This window comes from Rhea americana, unplaced genomic scaffold, assembly GCF_003343005.1.
Source record: "Rhea americana isolate MKP2758 unplaced genomic scaffold, rheAme1 scaffold_31, whole genome shotgun sequence".
Lineage (NCBI taxonomy): Eukaryota > Metazoa > Chordata > Aves > Rheiformes > Rheidae > Rhea > Rhea americana.
In genome coordinates this window covers 332,627-353,253 of record NW_028186435.1, presented here as the reverse complement: position 1 = coordinate 353,253, position 20,627 = coordinate 332,627, and the positions used below count along the sequence as shown (strand labels likewise).

Sequence of the window (20,627 nt, the reverse complement as noted above, 5' to 3'; positions counted from 1 at the left end):
GGGCGGGAGGGCGCGGCAGCGGCGATCGTTCGGGCTGCGAGGCCGGGGCGGTCCTCGGCAGGTGCGGGCCTGTGCTGGGGCTCCTGGCGAAGGGACGCAGCCCCGCCGGGCTGGCGGTGCTGAGGGCGAAGGTTGGGTCCGCCGGTGGCCCGCGGAGCCCCGCGGCGGGCACTGTTGTGTGTTGTGGTCTGGAGCGCAGCTTGGTGTGGGTTTCACCTGGGCGTCGTGGCTGCAGGAAGTCCTTGTATGGTCTGGTTTTGCATTGCTTGCATTAACTCTCGGTTGTGCTGGTATAATTGATTCTGCAGCTGCTTGGGAAAACAGATCCAGAAATCATCCGTGTTGAAAAGTTATTGTCTTTTCAGCTGTTTTGAGCCATGGTCTGCAAGCTTGTGGTCAGGCAGTGCCTGTACTGGTATAGCTGATGTAGARGAATATGTGTGTGTGATAGATAGATATATCACACAGGGTATAGAATAAGCAGGAGAAAAAATGAAAGCTGTTTAGGCTGTTGTTGCTTATGAAGTTTGGTGTWCATCAGACTGTAGTCTGATACACACTCTTTGTGCCTCATGGGTGCTTAGAGCTTGCCATCTATGGTGTGGTTTATACAACTTTCAGTAAATTATTTCCTTTTTGATAGCAGAGCTCTTCATCACAGTTAGAAACTAAGGTGCCTGCTAATGCACAAGAGCTGAAAATCTAATAAAAATGTTTTTTTCTGTATTTATGAAAAGGAATATTAAAAAGAACAGTCAATACATGATATAAATATTCTTATAGTTTGAAAGGAACAAAACTGCAAGATGCTCTGTTTTCAGAGAGTTATGTTTTACAGGTGCTCTTTACCATTCATTCTTTGGATGTAGTGTCAAATATATACCTRTTGTTGCTATGATCCTAGCCCTCCAATAACATTGTTTTTGTTGTGCTGGATTTGGGGCTTATTGAACTACCTGTGCAGTAATTTAAGTCACCAAAACAGCAGAAAAAACTTCTTTTTCCCAGTTAGTTTTCTAGTATGCTGCTGAGTTTAAATGGTTCGTGAAGGGATCTGATAGAGTCAGCACAAGGTGAGCAGCAAGGAGAAGACTGAAATTGACCATTTACAGAGTCAGTAAGGTTAGAAAGGACCTCTGGAGATCATCTAGTCCAATCTCCTAAAGATTTGCTGGTGCTGGTTCCACTGGGGCGTGAACCCAGGAACTTCRGCATGTAAAGCAGATGTGATAACTACTACACTATCCTTCTGTATTTAGAAGTGGTAAACTGTTACACCAGCTTATAACTTTCCCTAAAAGGAAAGATTAAATTCTCTTCCAAGGGAACAGATGCTTGCAGTGTTTCCAACACTTGCCACACAGGAACTGCAGCATCTGCTTTGCTGGCGTCATTGTTTTTAAATAAATTTTCTCTTATTCTCAGATAGAAAAGACTTCGCTTCTAAGCTGGCAAGTCCAAACCGTACCATGAGAGATTTTGCCATTTCTTCTGTGATGATTGAGAGATTTTGCCATTTCTTCTACTATTTATCAGTTTTGTTTTGCCTGAGACATACGAGAATATCTACACAGCAGCAAGAATTTGTATTGAAATTACTAACCAGCTAGCTTTCTTAAACTTACTGTGAGCTAGTCACATKTAAAGTGTCATTTTTAATTGTCCTGAAGTGATATAGGCAGTCCAAACCGCAAAATGTAATCAAGGGTAGCAAGCACTGGAAAACAAAGGAGTAACAGTCATATCATTAGTTTTACAGGCTAGTATATACAATCTGATGGCTCAAATCATGGCCAGTTTTATCTGAAACTAGTTCAATAAGCAAATTAAAATTTCATTCCTTCTCTTGATGTTTAAGTTCCTTGKTGATATTTGTGGGCTTTCTATCTGGTGGGTCCCCCCCCCCCCCSAATGGTGACTAGAACTTGCTGCTTTGGATCTGTTTAGCTTCTCTGGGATTCAGCTTCCTGGTATCAGTCTTTGGAGCTGTTTCTCAGCATAGTGTCAGAAGACTGATAGAACTAGTTTCAGTGCCTTGTAATCATGTACTTCCTGTATTGACTCTACCTTCAATACGAGTGATGAGATCACTAAATTCTAGTTGAAACTGTCTAGGTCTGTGATGAAAAAAACATACGTTTTTTGCAAACACTTTTTGAAATCTGTTGTAGGAGGAAGAAAAACTATATGGATAAACTAGCAGTAGTTATAATTTACCATGCATAAACACTTGCTCTTGTCACTTACTGCTTTTCTCATATACTAGTAAATTTTAGTAGTTTTGCTAATTGCTGTTCATAAAAGAATGGAGAAATAGTATCCTGTACAAAGCACCATCTAAGACTGGCAATCAGTTGCCTTTACCTTTTTGGGGCTTGAGTTCAAGAGCAGAAAAGTTAGCCATCAAAAACCAGTCAGAACAGCAGCTTAAAATGTCTCTTTGATCCTGCAATGTTGTTGCTTAGCAGTTACGTCATTTTAATCAGCTGCTTGTGTTACAGAAAGCAATAGACCTTGCTAGCAAGGCAGCACAAGAAGATAAAGCAGGAAACTATGAGGAAGCATTCCGCTTGTACCAACATGCTGTGCAGTATTTTCTCCATGTTGTTAAATGTAAGTGTAATGTTTTAAATGATTACATAGATTTCTTCAAATGAAATTGCRTAGAATGATTTGTTGTGTTGACATCAGTATTTAAATTCTGAGTTTCATTATCAACTGACACTTGCTATCTGTAGTTTGACTGGAGTCATGTTTTATGCAGCTTTTTCTTCYACTGTATTGTGTGCTTGCTACATTCTTGTAAGAAGCTGGGTTTTTTGTTTTTGRGGGTTTTTTAACTTGTTTTGGAGGGCTATTTGAGACTAGGAGCTGCAGTTTTTTGCTGTCTATACTCTGGACTTACATAGGCCTTATAGACTTATATAGGCTGGCTACTGTACATGAGGAATTGTCACAGTACAGGAATTTCTGTACTTCTGTTGTGCAGAAAGCCATGTGGTAGACAAAAAGTCTTTGTAGTACCCATGGACTGTTTTTTTGCTCATTAACTTATGCCRCTTGCCTTTCAAAAGTCTTTCTGCTGGCATTTTTTGTTATTTAATGTCATAGTCAAAGCACTTATTGACACCTTGGCCAACAAAATGTATGAGGTTGATTTGTATGCTCATTCTTACTTAGTTTCTATTTTCTCATTCTTATTTTTACGCTCTTTCACATTTCTGTGTGCCTTTGTCCTCATATCCAATGTTTGTATGAAAGGAGCAGTGCTTTTTAATGTAACTAAACCCTTAATCTAGTTGGATGAGGGTTGCTAGGTTGACTTAAGAGTTCTTACAGATCTTTGTGACGTTAAAAAAAAAAAAAAAGCTATATTCTTCATAGCCATTTACAATAATTTCTGTTTATCACTTCCTATCCATTTAAAGCACATAAATTACCAGAATGTGAATTTCTGTGCTTTTAACAAGGTTAGTGTACTTTTGGAAACAAACACACAAATTACACACAAATCACTAAATTTTGATTGCTGGTTCAAAATATTGTAATAGTGGCTAACAAGACAGTTAAGCCAGGCCTAAGTTTTTTCAGATGTTTATGGCTTTTTTCTTTATTTTGAACATGCTTTAAAATAAGCAGGCTTAGGAAAATCAAAGTATGTTTCCAAATAAAAATTGCTCAGTGTGAGCAGCTTATTGATGAGCTAGATTAGAAACGGAGTTGTTCAGATCTTGAACAGTAGTTCAAGAGGCTGACAGAGAAAGCCTTCATTCAGCACCACTGTTCTTAATCCTTGCCAGTCAAGTTTTAAGCCAAAGCAGCGTTCAGGGTTATACTTGATTTCTCKTAGGTGGTTTCTGCCTCCCTGTTACCATGATCTATGGAAAAACAAGTAGTTTAACTGTTTGGTTATTTAGTCCCTGAGAAAGAGAGATTAATAAGACCTAAAAATGATAGAATTAAGTTTTGTTTTCTGATTACTATGCATGTGTTTTGTTCTTAACAAAGTATTGTTTGTCTTCAAACTTTTAGATGAAGCACAGGGTGATAAAGCAAAACAGAGTATTAGGACAAAATGTACAGAATATCTGGACAGAGCAGAAAAACTGAAAGAATATCTGAAAAAGAGAGAAAAAACTACACCAAAGCCAGTCAAAGAATCTGGTCCTACTGATGGAAAAGGGTATGTTTTTGGAGAAGGTAAAGCAAAATACTTTCTGAACTCAGCTTATCCTAAAGTTCATCTTTCAGAGATCATTTGAATTGTAGTGTTTTTGAGATGTTTCAGATGACTACTAGTACTGAAGTGCAGTGGATTAATAAAAGAAAAATAATATGCACTAATAGCACAAGCTTTTCTTTGCTTGTTTGCTCAGATGTTTGAACATTWGTAGAGCATATTCACTGAAGAGTGAAATCTATTGCAGATTAACTCATGCTTATCAGACTTAAAAACAACAGGCCCAGTGMCACTTACTCTTCTGTATGTGACCAGCTGTACTGTACTGACCAGCTAGGAAATAAAATAAGCCTGATGATGGCTCTGGCCCAGATTTGATCTGTTTCACATTTCATTAGAGAAGCAAAACTCCATCTTAGGATGAAGTTCCRTAAGATGGGCTGAATCACTCTAAGGCCTTGCTGCAGTCTTACCTCTCCTACTGCTTTCCTTTTAATGATCTGTTTCTTATTTTGTGTATTGGAGAGCTGATTCGGATAATATGAATAAGTAAAGATGCTTTTGCACTTGTGGTTGGCTTAATGAGGGTTGGAGGGAGGAAGAATTGCGCAACAGTATTTGCTGGTGGGGTTGCTTCTTCTAGCATTCATGAACAGTTAGAACAGTTGTGTCCTGAAACTTCATCTGGTTTCTGTCTMCTTCATTGTCTATTCATCTCATCCATCAKTTTTTTGTTGTTTGGGGTTTTTGAGAGCTACACTGTGTTCTGATAGTTAATTTGGRGAAGAATGGGTAATATCACTCAGGCTACCTGTTTTTCCATGATCTCTATTCCATTTGTTCATCTCTTYTTCCTTCTATAACTTTCAATTTCCTGGATGTAGGAGTTCATAGAACTAGATACAATTGGCCAGGTCCATTTGCAGTTCTGGGTAAACCACAAATGCCCACATTTAAGAGCAAACTATTTTGGTGTCTCCGTGATGCTCAATAAAAGGGCTTTTGTTTCCTATTGGTTGGCTCAAAGCATGTGTGAGAAGTGTATTGAGGAAGGGCTAGGTCTCATAAGAGGAAGTTGAAATGATGAGGGAAAAAAAAAAAAAAAAAAAAAAAAAAAAAAAAAAAAAAAAAAAAAAAAAAAAAGGAAAAATAGTGATTCTGTAATGTTAGCTTGCAGAGTTGTGAAATACATTTATTGGATAAAGGCTTCTGTCATTCCTGAGTGGTGTTTCTGCTTGTTACATTTTGATTTTTAGTCTAAGACAACTGTCTCATTTGTACTTCCACAATTTTTCTTGTGTCCAAATCAGGAATGACAGYGATGGAGAAGGAGAGTCAGAGGATCCTGAAAAAAAGAAGCTACAGAATCAACTTCAAGGTAGCTTCTCTTTCTTTAATAGAGGCAACTTGATCAAGTTACTTGCTAAATTTGGCCATCTAAATGTTACAGGTTGGCTTTATCATTGTCTTTTTTTGAGTGRCTCAACTACTGTGCATTCTTCACATGCAGAAAAATAGTCTTTATGGAAATATGGATTTGCATGCTGTGAAATTGTGGGAAGTATTTTGAACTTCATCTGCTSTCTCCTGTGCTTTATGTTTATCTATCAAGAAAGTATTTCCCAAAGGGAAATCTCTTGGTATTTCCCAGGAAGCTATTGGATAAACTGTATCAATATTTTTACTCTTAAGTGCATTATAAAATTGCCTAGAGGCTAAGGTAACTGCATCATATAAGTGCTTAGTCTCTGCAGGGCCATTTTCACAAAGAAGCTTGCCCTCAAAGTCAGAAGTGGAGCAGATGGGTTCTTGCCTTTTTAATAATGGGTGGTATTTCCTTACATATCAGGAATGATGTTATTGCAGTTGATTAACATAATTATTTGTCTTTTTGAACTTRAGGATGAATACAGTCAGTGATGCAGCATAGAGCAGCTAGCAGTAGTTTTATACACAGTAAAGGATAAACTTTACTTGATTTTTGTTACTCTTCTTCAATGGTGAAGAGTTGTTCAGAGCTTCCCTGCCAGAAAGAAGGTGGTTGTGGATCCAAAGAAACTTTCACAGCTCTCCCTGAGTTTTTCAGTGTAAAARAGCACAAAATTCTTTACCAGATCTCTCTGCCTGTATAATTTAAGAAGCTATTATATTCCATTTGGAAACTGCCATGCTTTTTCAACTTCTCTGCATACCCAGTTTTATGGGACAAAGTTTCCCATATTTCTAAATTTTTCAGGAAGAATAATGGTGAAATTCAGTGAGSAGATGATGCCTGGATACTTATTAGAGAAGCTACTCATCTGTGACTACTAAATTCATCCTTGCTGCRCTGTTATGGGCTATGTTTGACCATAGCAAGACTTGTACTGACTTTCAAGCATTCTGGTTATCCATGTTTTAGTGTGATTAAACATAGAAAGGGACATATTGCTGAAGAAGTAACTTCCATTTGACTAGCAGTATTCGGTATTTAAATCTCCTTAGAAATTACTTATTTTTATTTAGTATAAACCTGGGAACCTGGGCATAGATTTTGGTGGTGTGGTTTTTTTTTTTGTTTTTTTGTTTTTTTTTGTTTTTTTTTTCCCTGAGTGGAAATTCTTTAACTCTGAAAGGATGAATGTGTCAATGTTTGTTCAACCTTCTGTTATAGGTGCAATTGTTATGGAACGACCAAATGTAAAATGGAGTGATGTTGCTGGCCTTGAAGGTGCCAAAGAAGCACTTAAAGAAGCAGTGATATTGCCCATTAAATTTCCTCATCTGTTTACAGGTTAGAAATACGATTTTTATTTCAAAACCTAAATGCTAATGTCATAATTAGGACTGGCACTGGGATTTGAGAAGAATGTTATGCTGATGGATCAGAGACTCAAACTGAGCTTTCGATAAAGTGATTATCATCCATCTGGCAGAGGTTTCGGAGGTAGATACAGAAAATCTCTGAATAAGTTAGAGGCATCATCAGAAAAGTAGGCTCTGTCTTGCTACCATGTTCTGATGGCTGCTGGTTTCTTCTTCCAGGAAAGAGAACACCTTGGAGAGGGATTCTTCTGTTTGGACCACCAGGAACAGGAAAGTCTTATTTAGCAAAAGCTGTGGCAACRGAAGCAAACAATTCTACTTTCTTCTCAGTGTCTTCCTCTGACCTAGTCTCAAAGTGGTTAGGAGAGAGTGAAAAGTAAGTTTGAGTTGCCAGAGGTCCAAGAAAACATTTGCAAGAAGTTAATATTAAAGAGGTAGATAAGATGCTCTCAAACTAGAGTTTAATGTAAAGGTCATGTGAAAACACACATGTTGAGGTGTTCTGCACTTTGCACTGCATTTTGTGCTACTGTAGCTGGAATGCCCTTCAGTGCTCTAGAAGGTTTTTAGAGCTAGCTCAGAAAGATATCAGAAGCAGCATGAGGCTCTTCCTTCCTCTGAGCCAAGCTGTAATTCCCACTATGTCACTCTGAAGTGTTGCCATGCTGTGTTTTTCTATTCCCCTCCCCATCATTTTAAACCTAGCGCTGCCCTAGCAGCTGTACATTAAAATGAGACATTCTTTATCTGTCCTCTGTTTGTGAGATGTTTTATTCCTTACCCTGTCTTGAAACAAAATATGGAAGACCTAAAAAAAAAAAAATGCAAACAGTTTTGTTGGAGGGGTGGCTATGAAAGAAAATACTAAATGTTTATTTGTTAGTACATGGTATATGACCAARGACAAAGTCTGAAGTGACAGATCTGTTGCAGTCTGGAAGTGCAGGTCTTTGCCTGTCTAGTCTTCCCATGARGACTTTATGAATTAAGAAGCTTGTTGCACAAAAAAGACATTCGTCTGATGACTAAAATGCTCTTCAAAACCATATTCTATTAGATCCAAGTGAGTTCCAGCTGAGCAATGCTATTTTGTGTTGATAGGATGAGGAAAATAGGCTATTTGATCAAAGAGTATTAATTGGATTTTTTGTTTGTTTCTATAAAGCTGGAAAGCTTAAGTTACTCTTCCTTTGTTGCAAAGAGAATACAGAACTACAGTATATATATATATATACTATATATATATATACTATATATATATATACTATATATATATATAATATATATATATAATATATAATATATAATATATAATATATAATATATATATAATTCTTCACATATATATATATATATATATGTGAAGAATTTTCCAGTGTGTTCCAATTTATTTTCCTAAACCCATTAAAAATATTCGTAAGATTCAGCTAGGCTTTTTTAGATAAACCAACTGTAAGTATTTTCTTACTGTATAAAAAGTACTTAAGGTGTATAAGAATTAAGTTTTCATATTATTTCTTCTGAAAAACTCTTGGAATTAAGCTGCTACAAATCTTAAATATGAGAAAACTATGTTTTTCTTGGTTGTGTTTAGWGTCGTGGTTTTGCATAGTCCAGCCTGCCTTTGTAGAAAAGTAAACAGTGCTTTTGCAATGCTTAGAGCACTCCATTTAAGAYGCCTCACCCCTCTTTATACTGTGGGATCTTGCCTGTAATGATGAAGAGTTCTTGGAGCTGGAAGAATATTGTATCTTTGGGAAGATTTGTTCAAATTAATTCTTGTTTTTATTTTTATTATTTTCTCTAAGGGAAGTGACTGTATCATAATCCTAATCTTTGCTTGTATTTTCATTAAGATAAATGAGGCTGGGTTTTTGTTTGTTTGTTTTAAAGGTTAGTGAAAAACTTGTTCCARCTTGCCAGAGAAAACAAACCTTCTATTATCTTCATTGATGAGATAGATTCCCTGTGCGGGTCAAGAAGGGAAAATGAAAGTGAGGCTGCTAGACGGATTAAAACTGAGTTCCTAGTCCAGATGCAAGGTAAACTGACTGGTTATCAGGACCAATCAAAAGAATGATATGTATTTTAAGCATAGCTTGCATGAGATCTGCCATTTAACCACATTAAATTTTGAAGGTGTTTTAAAATGCTGTCTGCTTATCTTCAAAATAATTAAATGTTTTCTTCCTGGATATAGGGGTTGGTGTTGACAATGAAGGAATCTTGGTCTTAGGAGCGACAAACATTCCCTGGGTTTTAGATTCTGCTATCAGGAGGAGGTATGATGCGTTTTATTTTATTTTGGTATGAGCTACATAGTTGTGGTRAGGATTCAGTCCAAGACTATTTGAAGTAGTTTTGCAGGTTGTATATGCAGGCATGGTTAATGTTCTCAGGCTCAGTTCTATGAGATGGATTGAGCCAACATAATAATCCCTTTCCACTTGAGAGAGGTGAGTTTTTCCTTCTCATGTTGGTTCTGTAATTTAGTTGATCTCTTAGCGGTTGCTGGTTGAGCAAGCAGAAAGCTATCGTTTCCTTGCTTTCTAATGCGGGGTGGGGGGCGCGGGCGGGCAATACACAAAGTATGCACCTGGGAAAGAGCAAGAGGAGGCAGAGTTGTCYTCAGCAGCAGCAAACTGAATAGCTTGAGGTATTTCATGAAACTACACGTTTAAGTTACACAGAAGAATCATGTGGTCAAACCACATTTAGATGTGATCTGTCAGTGTGTRTTTTGACTGCTGTTCTGTAAAGGACTTCTGTACCTTTGTTTGATGAGTTGGACCCTCCTTCCAGCTGGCGAGCAGTAGTGCACAAATACAGCTACATGGCAAATATGACTGTATTGTGATGAGGATGCAACTTGGATGATGGTCGCTTATATAGGCATATCAGTTGCTAAAGAAACTTTTTTTTGTATGGACGTGATTAACTGTTTTGCTTATATACCTGATTCTAGCTAGCTGTACTTTGGGGGTCACTTTTAAGTGACCAGATGACCTGCAAGGGACCCTTCCAACTCGTATCACTTTATAGTTCTGTRTGAGGTAAATTTGGTAGTGAATTTGTGTGTCACTTAAAATTAAGTAGCTTTCTAGCGCTTGTTCCTGAAACTTCAAGGGGTAATTTCTAGTAATGCAGTAATGGAAWTAATTTCCATGTGTTTTTGGCCCATATTGTCATGTATATCAAGTTAATTGTGTTCTATAGAATTTTGAGTTGCTCTTATTTTGTTGGTAGGARATAATCTTCACTATGAGAACAGATACTGCTTCAGAAGAACTGCAATTATCAAAATTTTCTACTGACAGCCACGTTAAGAGGATGACTTCAGATTTGCTTCACTCTAGCAGTTCTCTTTAATTTAGTTGGAAACTATACAGAGTGGTTATGTCAGCTGGTTATCAGGCAATTCTCTCCTCAAGTATGAAAACTGTTTCAGTATACTTAAACACTAAAGAGGATTTTTTCCCCCTCAAATTTTTCTATTAAAGCAAAAGACTCTGCTGGAGAGGATCTAGAAAAACCTCAGTCTGAAGGGAAAATCTTTGCCATGAAAAGGAAATCGTTACATTTTGGRTGTTAATTTATGCTAGCTACAGAATTACTTATGAGAAAAGGTAGCTGAATATTTGCCTTAGATCTTTAAACATTTATAATTAGATCTTTAAATATTTATAATACTGGAACTGCTTGTTCCTAATATTGTTAGGAACAAACTATGTTCTGATTCGCATAAACTTTTTTTTTTGTGTGTCCCTGTGTCTGTGGGATTTTTTTAACAGGTTTGAGAAACGTATCTATATTCCTTTACCTGAAGACCATGCAAGGGCTGCAATGTTTAAACTTCATCTTGGATCAACACCAAATCTCTTAACCGAATCAGATTATCGGGAACTTGGAAAAAGAACCGATGGCTATTCTGGTGCAGATATAAGCATTATTGTACGTGATGCACTGATGCAGCCTGTTAGAAAAGTGCAATCAGCTACTCATTTTAAAAAAGTAAGTAAGGATTAAAACTTTTTTCTAGTTACTTCAGTTCTAGAAACTTAAATTGAAAATTTCTGCAAATAAACTTGTTTTGAGGTAGTTGTATGTTTTTAAATGTGTAGCCACTGTTCTGTTTATCTACCAAGGGAGTATTTGCGTATCCTTCACTACTTCTTTCTTAGGTCTTGTCGTAGGTCTGATGCAGCTAGTTCCTTGGTATTCATGCTGTGTAATCTGAGCTTTGACTTTCTTCATGTCTTTAGCTAGTGTTAAAAGCATATAAAATCTGACTTAAAAATGTTGTATTAAAGTTGTACTCTTATCTGTACCAGGTTAGGTGGTGGTCCTTTTTTTAATATTATTTAAACTTATTCCTCATCCATATGAGAACRGATGGGTTATGATTATGCACATTCTGCTTATGTAGCATAATTTTTTCAAACAAAAATAAAGGTTCTCATTCTGGTAAAAACACTGGATCACTTAATATTACTTGTGACGATAGTGAAGCTGCAAGATAGTCTTTGCAAAGACTGTTTCATTGGCAACGTGCAGCATCTTGCTGATGCTGCTGTAATGTGAAGACTACTTTACACTTACCTAGCTGCACTTAAGAGATTGAAACTATATTGTGTGTATATCTTGCAGTCAGTGCTGTATACAATGTACTGACTTAAGAAATTTTTCTTCTAATTGTTTGGATCTCCAAAGCTTTGACTAATGCAGCTAGAGTTCCTTAAGACAAACAAATTTAAATCCATTACATCTGCCAAATGCTTCCCCCCCCCCAGAGAATTTTCACGTGTTCTTGTGTTCAATCAAATTAATATGAAATATTTTTATGCAGAAAATTACTCCCTAAACTGTTTTGTTCTTGAGTGCAAGAGTGTTATCTTAATGTATCAGTGGTTGTAAACACAGCTCAAAGTACCTACAAGATGTGTGTCAGTTAAATACTATACAGGAAAATAGTATCACTTAATTTGGGTCTACTCTGAAAAGATGAAAAGAATTGTTTTCATTTTTACTGCAAATTTTGATTTTATAGACTTTATATATTTCAGGTGAAGATAGGTCAAGATACTGTGCACAGAGTTTTTTGCTTCTATACAGGAAGCTTTCATTTGATGTTGGGCCTTAAAGAGTGGGTTTCAGGATTTCTTTTTCAAGGGGGAAGAATTTCAGATCCTGAGCTGTGAAGAGATGAGTACTATATAACTTGTTTTGGCAGCTGGTCTTGGCTCTCTGAGTTCTAAGTTTTCTACCAGTAACTGTCTGATGTAAAAAAGTATAAAGATTATCCACCTGCCAGTTTTAAAAATAATATTCTAAATCAAATCATAAAATAACTTAACAGATGAAAATTAATTACTTTTTATTTGTTGTTAAGCCTTAGTGACTGAACTATGACTTTACTTTGAATTATAGCTAGGCTATATATATGTGTGTGTGTGTGTGTAAGACTTTTTATATTATATATATATATATAAAAATATATATCTCTATCCATATATATATATAGAGAGAGAGAGAGAGAGAGAGAGAAATATATAAAATTTCATCCAAGGAACATGTTTTGCTTAACGTTACAAGGTAAAGGAACACTTAAATCCAGTATGGTCCTGACTATGAGAGGACTACATATGTTTCCAGAGTTTGCTTTGAGGGAGCTTTATCAACTTCGTACTTGTTAAAATAAACTTGCAGCCTGTAATTATGGTGGAAAAAATATTATAATGAGTTTTTGAGGAGCTTTTCCCTGTTTAAAAACAAAAGAATATTTTAAAAGACAAGTTTGACAAGTCTCCTTGTGGGGCCAATCAGSAGAAACATTGCAATAGAAATAGTAATTTCTTAAATAAGTGTTTGTTTTGATATAGCTGGGATTTTCTAAATGCTACYGTCCTTTATGCAGTGATGTGTGAAGTAGCTATCCATGGTTGACTTTAAATGACATTTCTGCCCAAAGAGTTATTATATTTTAGCCTTTTATTCAAAGTTGCAAGAATTTAACGCATGTMTCGGACTACCCCAGAACAATGAAATAGCTTTAGTTGTCACAATTTGCGTGGCAGCCTAAAGACAACACTTGYATCTTGTCCCCTTTTGCCAAAATAAGCAAACAAATAAATAAAAATAAAACAGAAAAAAATATATAGTACTTTGAGGGTGCTGCTGAAAGCCAAGTTTATTCCACTTGTGGTGTTAGTGTGTTCATTTTCTAATTTTATATATAAAAATCTTAGTTTTATTAATGGATTGTGTCGTGGCAGACAATGTGCCTCCATTGTACAAACCTTTGTTCAGTTATGAATTTGATTCCTTGCTGTAAATATGATGATGATGATGGTACAGGTTTGTCGAAGTATATTTTGAATGTTATAATTATATGCTTCAGTATTGTACTTTTAAAAACTGTTTGAAGTAGCAAATTAGTTCCCACAAAGGGGCCTAGTCCATCTCCTTTGGGTCTGCCTGTGGCAGCAGAGGGGTAAAAGGATGGTTTCTCTTCTTCCACTAGATGGCCCTATTTTCTATTAAGTGTTGCTAAGATGGTGTCAGAAAAGACGTTCAAAACTTTGCAGTGCAGTAAGTGAGTTTTAAAAGCCATCTTTGGCTTTATGACTAGAGGGACACTGTAGGATAATTATTGAGAAATTTTTAGAAGCTGCTAGCCAGTGTGGAATGCACTTCGAAAGTGAGCAAGGACTAGGTAGGATGATCTTCTCCAACAACATTTTGTGGCACATTAGCTTTCTACAGAAACTCATACCTTAAGAGGAAGCAGCTCATTGGTTTTAACCTGATGTTGACCTAAGTATCTGGCTACCACTTCCAAGTATGTCTTCCAAGTGACTGATGCCAATACAGCCATACAATTTCTCTTTCAGAGGACAAGATTTTTTTGGTGGGTGTGGCATCTATATATAGTGAAGGACTATTTTTGCTCTAAAGATATCCAGCTTCTAGTTGTGTTTGGAAAATTTTAACTCCTGTAAACTTTTTCCCTTATTTCTAGGTAAAGGGACCATCGTTGTCTAATCCAAATACCATGGTAGATCTGTTCACCCCTTGTTCTCCAGGGGATCCTGAAGCCATAGAAATGACATGGATGGAGGTCCCAGGTGATAAGTTACTGGAGCCTCAGGTTTCCATGGTAGGTATTTTTTGTGAAGTTTTGTTCTTCTTTTGCAGAACTCTAAAAAGACTGCAAGGTGACTTTTTTTTCCCTCTTCTGAACAAATGCACTAGACATTTGGATGAGCTGTTTGGTTTCAGAAATGCTGAACGTACCAGATAAGACTTGAATCCCAACATATGGCATGGCAGTACCGCATGCCTATTAAAAAGCCAGGTCTCCATCTCATACCCTGATAAGCATTTCTGTTGTTATTATCTGCTAGTGTGCAGCTGCCATTCTCTCATGCATAGATGGCGTCTGGCTTCTCCACTATTCTTTCAGTTGTCTTCATTCACTTAGAAACTTTAGAATCCCTGTGCCATGCTATGCTATCTTCCCATCACACTATAGCCTGAGCAGAGATATTGGAAAATGGAAAACTACAGTGTAAATTGAGAATACAATATTGTGGGTGAATATTGCCCATGAAGTGAATGCAAGTATAATCAGTAATGTTTAAAAAGCTGGTGATTGTAATGATAGTTTCTGTTAAATTTTATCACAGATGATAGAGCTAGCTTTCTCATCTCCGTTACCTATTTTCTTTGTGAGTGCTAAAATACTTTAAGGGATAAAATATGCTCTGTATCATTTAAGACAAACTGAAATTTTAGTTTAGTATGAAAAACATGACTAGATACTTGTGCTGTATTTTTTCCCAAGAGCAACAAAAGAAGATTCTGAAATTAAGTTTGCTATTTGATGGAAGGAACTGATATCAAATTTGTGCTGCTGCTAGTTCTTGTGTGGAAGTGTTCCTGTAATGAATAAAAGCAGTGTATTTCATGAGGATCACAAACCTCTAAAACACTAGGCTCTGCTTTGTAATACAATCATTGTTGTGCTTAAGAAAAGAACTATCTGCAGTTATTTGCACACTAAGAAAACACAAAGGGATGTATTCAAGTGCAGGTCTATGCTAATATTTCTGCCTGCATGGTCTAAGTGGATTTTTAACCTGTCTTTTTTGGAATTAAATATAACAATTTATGGAGGAAGACTAATGATACTTAGGCTCTGATGTGCTATAGCTACATAGGGAGTTGTTTCAGCATCTAAAATCAGTTCTTGTCAGGTCAGATCAGCCTTTAATTCTTTTTAAGCCCATAAGAATCTCAGGTGTACAGAACTATGATGTTAATTTTTATCCTTGTCCACACTTTTATAAAAATGAGATGTAAAACATCTACTCTTTTCAGTTAACCCTTGGCTAGGACTTGATTACATTTTTCTTACCCCTTTGTATTAGTATGATTTTATAACTACTGTTTTTGACTTCATAGACCTGAAATTTTTCTCAGCTACATTTTCTGRGATCCAAAGAATTTATAGTGGAAATTGGCTGAAATGAAGATGCAGAAGCTACTGATTATGAATAGCAAAACTTTTGTTAAGAGATAAATATAAAATAGTGGTCTATATTGTTGGACTATGATATATACAGAGGAACATCTGGTTATTTTTCCCCCTTTAAACTACCATAACTGAAGTTGGGATGAAAACAGTAACTCACAAGAAGAAGGGGGGACGGGGGGAGAGAAAAAAGGAAGTTGAGTTCTTTCCAGTAAGCAGTGATGAATAAAACTTCTAGAATAGATGAGTGGCTGAAACCTAAACCTGTGACTTGTGGTTTCATTATTAGAAAACACACTGTTACCATCTGTCTTCACAGGTTTAAAATGGGGCCCAAGTGCAGAAATATTTTGGCTTGCTTAGTTTTGTGTGAGCAGTAGTTCTCATGGTCGTCTTGCTTTAGTAGGCTTTTTAATGTGGCTTTATATTGGCAATGAGATTGTTAAATGTGGTACTACTATTATTTCTGAAAAAAGTTGTTTTCTTTTTCTCTGACAGGCTGATATGCTCAGATCACTAGCTAGCACAAAACCAACAGTTAATGAACAAGACTTGGAGAAGTTAAAGAAGTTTACAGAAGACTTTGGTCAAGAAGGTTAAACCAAAGAGAAATGTGGAGCATTAGAACTTTTTTTGCTTTCTTAAGTATTCTTGTGTCTTTACTGATGGCACTTCAAATAAATGCCAATAAAATCACTCCTTTCTTTCTTTGCAGAAAGAGTAGCAGATCTCTTTGCAAAGACTCTTGAGCTTTTGTATTGTATTGTATTGTTTTCCTCAGATGTCTATTAAATGTCTTCTATTGAAAAATAATACTAAAAGTATAATTTTAGAGTGAGACAGCAAAGTGATGTGGTAACTTGTATTAAATATTAGCAAACTTTAAATGATTAGTTCAATTTTACTAAATGATCAATTTTAGATATTATATTAGACCTGGCTACAAGTGAGTTTTGAACTCCCAGTAAGCTCAAAAACCCCTTTTTGGGGGGTGGAAGAAAACCTGTCTGTCASGTGTTTTCAGTATCAGTCAATCAGCCTGCATATTAATTGTTCTCATTTCATTTAGAAAAATGCAACAAATTTGCTAATAAAGCATACTGCAAGTGTGGGGTCACTATTAAAATAAGAAAGAAAACACTGTGAGGGTAAGACTATATGGGCCAGTACTTTGTGTAAATACTGATGGACCTGGTACTTGGCTTTTCCTGCTACGCTGTGTTGAAATTTTGCCTTAAACAGCAAGCTTTTGTTTTTAACTCTTTACCAGCTGATACACACATGTCACTATGCAATTTAGCAAAGATTTGTTAAATGCAAGTGTCTTGGAAGGTTGTGATTTTTTTTTTTGGGGGGGGGGGTTGTTTTTTGTTGTTGTTTTTTAAATCTGGATATACTTTCTGCAGGCATTAACTAAAGTTAGAAAAAAGTATGAATAGTATCCTGTAAGATTCTGTGTGTCAAAGCCTGCAAGGTATAGATAGTTTTTTGGACTAAGGGAGGTATTTGGGGAAACAACATTCTTTCAGACCTGAGAAAAGGATAACAGATGATCTAGTAGCATACTTTCCAGTGATGGATTAACTCAGAATCCTGCTGATACCTATTAGAAATAGACTACATCAACTTAATGCTTAAATTTTGATAAAAGGCTGGCACTTTAGTACAAAAGCAGCACTTCCATTGATCTTTTTTGGAGAAGTTTGTAGACTGAGATGTGCCTGAATGTAACTTAGAACACTACAGTGTCAGCGTTGAGTTTGTGCCTTTTAAGTTTGCACTGGCTGTAGATACGAAACACCGTAAGGATACCTAGAATACTGTATGTTCCCTTAGCATTGTACAACTCTGTTCTGCATATGCTTTGTTTAACTTGCATTAAAAAAATTTGCACATTTTGTGTGTATGTTACATGTACATACACACATTTATGATCATGTTTTGATGGGTTTTGGTTTCCTTTATGTACAAATTTTGTGTACTTTATAAATCATAGGACTGGTGAAATTTGCTGTACTTAAATGAAGTAAAATGTTATAGTACAACCTCAGCAATGTTCTTTGGGTATTTCTTCRATGTTCTTTTCAAGAATTTACCACTTGATTTTTAGATTTTGGATTTCTATATTTAACAGCTGCACAGAATATCTGGTTAAAAATTCTTAAATGTGTAATGTGCTGAACTTTCTSTTACTAACACAATGAAACATCCTTTCCAAAATCATTCCGTAATGCACATCTTCACCTTTGTATTTTGAAATGTGCATGAATCTGAATCAGGAGATTGCAAGTTTTTTGTGTACTTCCAGGGGGGGTTCAAGTAGAGGTGCAGGCAACTGTAATGGTAAAAGTAGCCTTAGTTACATCAGAATTGCTGCTTCTTAGTTGGCCTTTTGTGAAAGGTTCACCCTTTYGCAAGTTAACCACAGTCTGGCAGGGTTCTCATTTAGAGATTTGAAGCTGGTGTCCAAAGAACTTGACTTTTTTTAAAACAAGCTTCTTGACTATAATTGTCAGAATTTCTCCCCCCACCCCCAACAGGATTATTTGGCCTATAGGTTTCCATAAACTTAACTGTGTAATCCATTAGTCTTTAATGTGGAAGAAAAGTATATTGTGTGTTTTTAAATTTACATCTTGCTTGCTAAATGTTTCTGTTACAGATGCTGTTCCAAAACTAATGTTCAATATTTAAAGATGCTTTTAGAAATACCAAAAAACATCACTGCTTGAAATTGCAGCTACAAGAACCATTTTGTTTTGTTATTTTTGTAAATTGGGAAGAAAATTGCATATATCATAGAGCTTCCTAACTAGGTTATACTGGAAGAGGTGATAGCTAAATGGGGGGAAAAAATCAGTTTCTAGTTTTCAGTGTTAATCAATACTCTAAAAAAATGACTCAATTTTTAGTTGGTGAAAGGTTATATTTGCTTTACATAATCATTTTTGTAAGTACTGGAGAAATCAGCTGTATGTTTTTTCATAAAATCTGATGTATAACTTGTCTTTGGCTACTTAGCTTACAAAACTATTTTTTACTAACTACTGGTGTTTTTGATAGCTCTGACAGTAACATGAAAAATCATCATTTTCTTTCTGTGGGGTGGAGTAGTTAAGTAATTTATGTGCTTGTTTTGTTCTTCATAAATGTCATATCGACATTAAATTTTGTATTTCCTGCCACTCATGGTATACATTTCAATACATGAACTGAGGGTTAGAAAAACACAATAAATTAACTTATTTTTCCCCATATTGTCTGACAGACCTTACATTAGTCTTGTTTTTTCTTATTTAACTATCAGTTTTTCTTTCTCTAGCACACTGAAGTCTTACCARTGTTTTTTAAGTTTAAAATATATATATGTGCATGTGTGTATATATATATAATATATAAAAAAATCTCACATATCACTATTGGTCTTAGTTGCTTTGGTTGGTTTTCTTTTAATCGGTGGAGTATAATACTTGCAGTTTATGCAAATATTCTTGAATCTGCTTTTGTTCATGCTCCTATCTGTTAGGTGACTGATCCAGCCCTTTTTCTCAACTGAACCAAAGCAGCAGAATATTCTGTGTTCAGCCATAGTTTGATCTATTTTTTGTTTTAGTCTTTCACCTAATTAGAATATAGTCCTCTCCACTCTCCCCCATGTTATTGTTATGCATTATCTTGACAGGAAACTTGCTAATAATCCTGAATTTGTTGACAAATGCAAGAACRTCTTTATTCTGCTGCTTGCTCTCTCTTTCGTCCAGAATGATAAGCTCGTTTCATGATCGACTCTGCATGTTTTTTTTGACTTAACCACATTCATCCTAGTAATCACAGTTGACCTAAAGCCATTGTCYTAATTTACATGAACTATTTTAAGAACTTGATAGACTGTTTATTTCTTGACATAATGCTTTTYCAACAGGTACTTGATTCATATTATCAGAATGTTGTTCTTTTTATTTTTGATCTATACTGTAGCTTTTGTGGCATAGCTCCTGTGTTTTCTCCTTCTGTTTCTCTTGCATCCTTTCTTTAACAATATTTTATTYGGTGATTTTTTTTWAATTATTATTCCACAATCCCCTGTCATCGTAATTAGCTATGTAAAAACTGTAACTGTTCCAGTGCCTCCTGGCACTTGKGTACTGACAGCCAAGGTATTAGATAATTTTGTCCTGTTATTTGTCTCTTGGTCCCTGTGACCCAATTACAATTCATCCTTTCCCTCCCTACCTGTACATACACACACACCCTTCTGATAGCAGCTTTTTGATTAGGTCACTGTTTTGTRGTGCTTTGTTTACTCATCTACGTGTTCTTTAACCCATCTAAAAGGCTGTGAGCTCATGAATGAATGCGCCAGGACACTTACTGCCTTCCTCAGAGCAACCCCCCACATCAGCTCAATGTTGAGGAAGGCTGGAGTCCATCTGGCAGCACCACCTGTGCCCAGTGCCTGCCCCATGTACAAGCTGCTACATTCTTGTGCAAAAATACCTGATATTTTTARGCTAATTTCTGCAGCCTTCTCAACCATTAGTCATGAAAACAAAATGTGATATCCTACCTGCATCATAGCAGGGGCTAATTTCTAAGATTCCAAAAAGGCTTTGGTTGTGTTAAAAGAAGTCTCCAGGAAATAAGTTGCTGACACTTGAACGTAGGCCCAATGTTGATAATGAAGTCAGGGTTTTCTTTCCTGGTTGGTGACCTATTACCACGTACCATGCCATGAATTGGCAAGACKTGCTTTTGCTCGCCTGCCCTCCTCCTCTGCTGCCTCAGCGAATTTAAATCTTCAGCTATTGAAGGCAGAGACCTTACCAGTTCAGCGTCACATGTATTTTGTAAAYTATAAACAGTAATTTCCTCTGACTCATATTGTTGTAGGCAGATGACTGCCAACAGGTAATTTTTACAAAAATCCAGGCTGGAGTAGTAGCYTTCTACTACTATTCTGTCAGTGTGTCTGCAAGAACAGTGGTAATAGTCTGCTAAGCAAGAGACTGAGAAAGTTGTTGTAAATGTCACCATCTTGTACAGGAAACATAAATGACAAATGAAGACTGTTATTTAGGACTCCAACTTGGGCTCCAGAAGAATGAATAG

General features: G+C 36.2%; 1 protein-coding gene across 1 annotated transcript in view; it reads left to right on the top strand.

Annotated features, from left to right (window-relative positions):
* VPS4B (vacuolar protein sorting 4 homolog B) overlaps nt 1-18,773 on the top strand; it is a 19,047-nt gene extending 274 nt beyond the window's left edge. The window contains exons 2-11 of the mRNA XM_085309979.1: nt 2,502-2,613; nt 4,033-4,183; nt 5,491-5,558; nt 6,834-6,953; nt 7,205-7,361; nt 8,879-9,027; nt 9,186-9,267; nt 10,777-10,996; nt 14,004-14,141; nt 16,017-18,773. Coding sequence (XP_085166105.1) covers nt 2,502-2,613; nt 4,033-4,183; nt 5,491-5,558; nt 6,834-6,953; nt 7,205-7,361; nt 8,879-9,027; nt 9,186-9,267; nt 10,777-10,996; nt 14,004-14,141; nt 16,017-16,118 — 1,299 coding nt within the window. The 3' untranslated portion in view covers nt 16,119-18,773. The remainder of the gene's footprint in view (nt 1-2,501; nt 2,614-4,032; nt 4,184-5,490; nt 5,559-6,833; nt 6,954-7,204; nt 7,362-8,878; nt 9,028-9,185; nt 9,268-10,776; nt 10,997-14,003; nt 14,142-16,016) is intronic.
* The last annotated feature ends 1,854 nt before the right edge of the window (nt 18,774-20,627 follow it).